Below are 5763 nucleotides of genomic sequence, written 5' to 3'. Positions count from 1 at the left end.
TTTTGTCTGAAAGTAAGTATGTAAGTGTCAGTCGCTCAGTTGTGCCCGACTCTTTGCGACCCTATGGACTGCAGCCCACCAGGCTCCTCTGTCCATGAGATTTTCCAGGCAAGGATACTGGAGTGGGTTGCCATTTCCTTCTCCAGGGGATCTTCCTAATCCAGGGATCAAACTCCAGTCTCTTAACATCTTCTGCATTGGCAGGTGAGTTCTTTACCACTAGCATCACCTGGGAAGCCCTAAATAAACACTAATATTAACCTAATCCCACACATTAAAAAATCTAATCCACATGCCTCCACAGACACTGGGAAAATACACACCATTGTTCTCCCATTGAATTCCTTGAAAACTGCAACCTCCCCATATTGATCTATAACCTGAATGGATCTAGACTACACTTGGATCCACATCTGACTCCCCCAAAATTAAAATATTCACCCAGATAAATGTGTTTCTACCCTTGATAACCCATACTTGGGGAAACTGAAGCATGACCCTAACATGTCATAGTGAGGTTCAGAAGCTCTGAGATTAGTCCCAGCGTCTAAACAGGAAGCCTCAGGGGCCCCCTGTCCCCTTGGAGTCAGCAGCACTGGCTGTGATCACTGCTTTCTCTACGTGCTCTCTACCCCTCTCCAGGGACAAATTCCCCTGAGAGGTCATCACACCTCAACTCCCTCAGCCTAACAAGCACCCCAGAGGCCAGTAGAGCAGACCTCAGACTCATGAGAAGCTGGCTGGGCTTCCTCAATCAGAAGAGCCCTCCCACTTGAGTCAGAGCATCTCTGCCATCTGAGATCTGGAGCTGGGAGAGCAGCAGCGAGCCCAGGTGTTGAGGTCAGGGAAAGGAAACATGTTATCCCTTTGGAGAAGCAGATCAGCTCCTCCTCCATCCCTGCTTCTCTCCTTGTCACTCAGCCCAGAAGCTCATGGGAGACACACGAGGAAGCTGAGCTTTGGCTGAGACGCAGACTTGACCTGATGAACAGATGTGGTGCCGATCAGCTCCTGAAGGGCCTGGGAAGGGAAGAAAAGCATCTGGACGTGGAGGTGAGCTTCAGTGCTGGCCACTCACCTGGCTACTTCAACCTAGTTTAGCATCTTATTCTATTCCTCTTCTATACTTTCAAATATCTCATGGATTTGAGACATTATAAGGTCCAAGTAAAAGTTCTGTGTGGCACTTGGTTTTAAGTCCTTCCAGTTTGACCTCAAGATCCTCTATTTCATATATTTTGATGAAAGAAAACCCCATCAGTAAAAGGAAAAGAGGACGATCCTATTCTCAGCCTGATTAACACACCTTGTGCTTTTAGAATATTCTTCCTGATTTTTAGTTCCAAAACCTTTCTCCTTTCTTCTAGTCACCAGCATGGGTGTTCCTCACATCTACAACCTGCAGCATCCGATCCAACTAATTCACCAAATTCTCACTAACATTTGTAGTCTACGTTTCCCAGATTGCACAGTCTGAGGACGATAGCATCCCATGAGCAAATGAAAATGAAATTCTCATTCTGTGCCCAGACAAGAGAATAAACACAGTTGAACTGCATTCAGTATTTCTCTTAGATTTCCCTGTTGGCTCTTTTGATAAGCCCTTATTTGTTTCTCATACATATAAAGTTAAAGTCTAGTTATAACAACTGAATTTGATAAGGAATGATGGTTCTGTGACTTCCCTGTCAAAAATACTTCCATCTCAACTTCCCAGTCACCTTCATCTGTTATACTGCTCTATTTTTTTTAAATAAACCTCTCCCCACCTGATATCATATTATATATTCTACTTGTTAATGACCAAAATTGCAACATGAACTACAGAAGGATCAAGATTTCTTGCTTTATTACTGTGTTTCCAGAGGGAAAACAGTGCTTTTCCCAGAATAGAAACTAAGGAACTTGAATCAGAGAGGTTCACCTGCGATGATTTTTAAAGGAGAACTCTTCTTTTGTCCCTCCAGCTTGCAACATAAGGCACTTACGATGCCCATGGATTTGGGAAGGGAGGACCACATCAAGGACCAGGAGGTTGGCAAGCTTTCCCTGCACAGCTCTTAAGGCTGACCAAATAGAGGAAACAAAGACTTGCTGGGTATCATGACTTGGGCTATGGAATCAGAGCATAATAACTAACGAAACGTCTTGGGTATAACTAGACCTGAGTCAATGGAAAGACTCAACCAAACCAGCAGTGTCACTGAGTTCATCCTCCTGGGACTCTCCTCCCGGCCTGAGGACCAGAAGCCACTCTTTATTCTCTTCCTCATCATACACCTGGTCACCATAGCAGAGAATCTGCTCATCATCCTGGCCATCCACTCTGACCCCCAACTGCACACCCCCATGTATTTCTTCCTGACTGTCCTGTCTTTCACTGACATTTGGTATACAACAAGCATTGTCCCCAAGATGCTAGTTGACTTCCTGTTGGAGAAGAAGACCATCTCCTATGCTGGATGTTTGACCCAGATGTATTTTATATATGCCTTGGGCAACACTGACAGCTGTCTTCTTGTAGTCATGGCTTTTGACCGCTATGTGGCCATCTGTGATCCCTTCCACTATGTCACCATCATGAGCCACCGCCGCTGTGTCCTGATGGTGGTCTTCTCCTGCACATTGCCTCACTTCCACTCACTCCTACACATACTTCTGCTGAATCAGCTCACCTTCTGTGACTCCAATATTATCCATCATTTTATCTGCGACCTCAGCCCTCTGATAAAATTGTCTTGCACTCCCACATTTGTCAATGAAATTGTGTTGATGACAGAAGCATCTGCTTTTCTGGTGACCCCCTTTCTATGCATCATTTTCTCTTATATACGAATCCTCCTTGCGGTTCTCAAAATTCCCTCAGCTGCAGGAAAACACAAAGCCTTCTCCACCTGTGGGTCTCACCTCACTGTGGTAACACTCTTTTATGGAACCATCTTCTATGTCTATTTACAGCCTGTGTCCACCTACACTGTCAGGGACCACGTGGCAACAATTGTTCACACAATTTTATCCTCCATGCTCAATCCTTTTATCTACAGCCTAAGAAACAAAGACCTGAAACAGGGTCTGAGGAAGCTGGTGGGCAGGAGGCGTCTCCAGGCAGCAACCTCTTGATGAACACACGTGTGGAATCTGCTCCACTGGAATCTGGTTTCTGTGATTCATGGGAAACAATCAAGCTGCTGGGGGTTAGCATTTTCAATCCATGGGAGACAAGGCTATTGTGAACGCTTAACATCCATTGATGATAGTCCATCAGTTGGCTCTGCCTCTGGCTACAATCATGATGCTCTTCACCACTATTTCTCCTCTCTCATATGAAGATTCATCACTTTCCTCTCTTCCGAATGTTGCTTTAAATTAAGCCTTTTCCCACAGATATTTCCTGAACAGATTTCTCTTTTGTTGAGAATTATCCTCAAAACTCTATCACATTTCTGTATATTGCTAAAAATAAGTACTTAATTTATAGCTGTTGAGTGTCCTTGAAAATGTTTGAACGAGGAAAGAATGAATAGAGAGAGGGAAGAAGAGGAGGTGCACCTTTTAGCTAATTTCCACAATCTGAGAATTTTTATAGTTCCTTATTTTTCTTTTTAAAAATTTTTTCTTGCTTAAAAATTGTTTTCATTATTATTCTTTTCTTATCTACCCTTCCTTTATTATATTGCCATGGCTTTATTTCTTTTCAAATCCATTTTATTTCTTTCAGTTCAGTTCAGTTCAGTCACTCAGTCATGTCCAACTCTTTGCGACCCCATGGACTGCAGTATGCCAGGCTTCCCTGTCCATCACCAACTCCCAGAGCTTGCTCAAACTCATGTCCTTTGAGTCAGTGATGCTATCCAACCATCTCATTCTCTGTCATCCTCTTCTCCTCCCACCTTCAATCTTTCTCAGCATCAGGGTCTTTTCCAATAAGTTTTTTTCCAGTTTTTTTTTTTTACCAAACAATAAAAAATGGTAATGGACAGAAGGAACAAATGCAACAATGATAATGTGGAAATTATCCATTCCACAATGGGGATTTTAGAAACTTTGTTCCCTTCATCTATCCATAAAGTTGTTATATATAAAAATATGTTATTTAATATTTTATTTTAGAAATGCCCAGTCTTAAAAGTCTGACTTATAAAAATATTATCATAAATGTACATACAGTATTGAGGCTTTTTTTAAATGAGTCTCAGTTTAACAGATAAAAACTGGCAAAAAACCTAAAATCCCAGTAACAGGAAACAAAGTAATTATGATCAATTACATAGAATGTAACCATATTCAACAACTTGAAAGAATCGAACAGATCTCTATTACTTCTTTGAAAAGAAATTAAGTAAAAAAATAAAGCTGTAGAACAAAGTGTAAAAGCATTAACCCATTATGCTTTAAAAAATTATATGAACATGAGACTTCTGTGGCAGTCCAGTGGTTGGGATTCCATGATCCCACTGCAGGCAGCTTGAGTTTAATCCCTGGTTGGGGAAAGAAGATCCTGTATGCTGCAGAAAATAGGCAAAAGTAATAACTATTATATGAATATGTATGTGTGTACAGTCACTGGAGTAAGAATGGAAGAGTAGGGGGAGACAGAGAGGGAGAGAATTCCCACTTCTTGATTCACATTGGTAATGTCTGAATTTGTTCAAATAAATATTTGTAGCTTGTGGAATTTAAGACTACTAATCAATCAGATGACCAATGCAATGGTGAAAGACATTCTTTGTAAGATTCAGCTGAAGGGAAACCTTCTGGGTGTTGCAATTAGAAAAACATCATTGTTTGGCTCTTAGACTTGAATGATCATTTGATAGGATACAGCGTTCTCAGCACCAAAACTATTGAAACTTTGAGGATGTATCTCACTGTTGTCCTGCCATCAGGTGTTTTTGGTGAGAAGCAAGAGGCCATTCTAATGTGTCCTTCATGATCTTCTCACCTAAGCATAGTCTACACCCTACATCCAACGTGACCATGTTGCCTCTACTTAGACCTTATGAGTGAGTACCTTGATTTCACTCATTTACTCAAAGCCTAGGCAAAGAATCTTGGTTATTGTCCATGGAAACAGACAAGCCAATTCTAAAATTTAAATGGAACTTTGCCAAAAAAAAAGTCTGTCTAGTCACATCTATGGTTTTTCCAGTGGTCATGTATGGATGTGCAAGTTGGATTATAAAGAAAGCTGAGCCCCAAAGAATTGATGCTTTTGAACTGTGGTGTTGGAGAAGACTCTTGAGAGTCCCTTGGACTGCAAGGAGATCCAACCAGTCCATCCTAAAGGAGATCAGTCCTGGGTGCTCATTGGAAGGACTGATGTTGAAGCTGAAATTCCAATACTTTGGCCACCTGATGCAAAGAGCTGACTCATTTGAAAAGACCCTGATGCTGGGAAATATTGAGGGCAGGAGGAGAAAGGGATTACAGAGGATGAGATGGTTAGATGGCATCACCGACTCGATGGACATGGGTTTGGGTGGACTCTGGGAGTTGGTGATGGACAGAGAGGCTTGGCGTGCTGCAGTTCAAGGGGTCACATAGAGTCAGACATGACTGAGCGACTGAACTGAACTGAACTGAAAATGTCCTTGAACAGTCAAGGCAATCTTGAAAAAACCACAAAGTTGGAGGACACACATTACCAACCAACTACAAAGTTAAAGTTATTTGTATGCATATTTTTATAAGAACCTATAAATAGATCAATGTAACAGAATAGAGAATATCAGGGCTTCCCTGATAGCTCAGTTGGTAAGAATC

General features: G+C 41.8%; 1 protein-coding gene across 1 annotated transcript; it reads left to right on the top strand.

The window, feature by feature from the left end:
- The first annotated feature begins 2160 nt into the window (after positions 1 to 2160).
- On the top strand, positions 2161 to 3120 carry LOC128056034 (olfactory receptor 1L8-like). The gene has a single exon (XM_052648684.1). The coding sequence runs from the start codon at positions 2173 to 2175 to the stop codon at positions 3118 to 3120; it is 948 nt and encodes a 315-aa protein (XP_052504644.1). The 5' UTR covers positions 2161 to 2172.
- The last annotated feature ends 2643 nt before the right edge of the window (positions 3121 to 5763 follow it).

The sequence above is a fragment of the Budorcas taxicolor genome, chromosome 11 (assembly GCF_023091745.1).
Source record: "Budorcas taxicolor isolate Tak-1 chromosome 11, Takin1.1, whole genome shotgun sequence".
Lineage (NCBI taxonomy): Eukaryota > Metazoa > Chordata > Mammalia > Artiodactyla > Bovidae > Budorcas > Budorcas taxicolor.
Note: the sequence above shows the minus strand (reverse complement) of the source record. Positions and strands in the feature narration are given on the sequence as shown.

What these genes read in the sequence shown, in the direction of transcription:
- LOC128056034 (XM_052648684.1), top strand. Translation starts at nt 2,173, where the DNA reads ATGGAAAGACTCAACCAAACCAGCAGTGTCACTGAGTTCATCCTCCTG.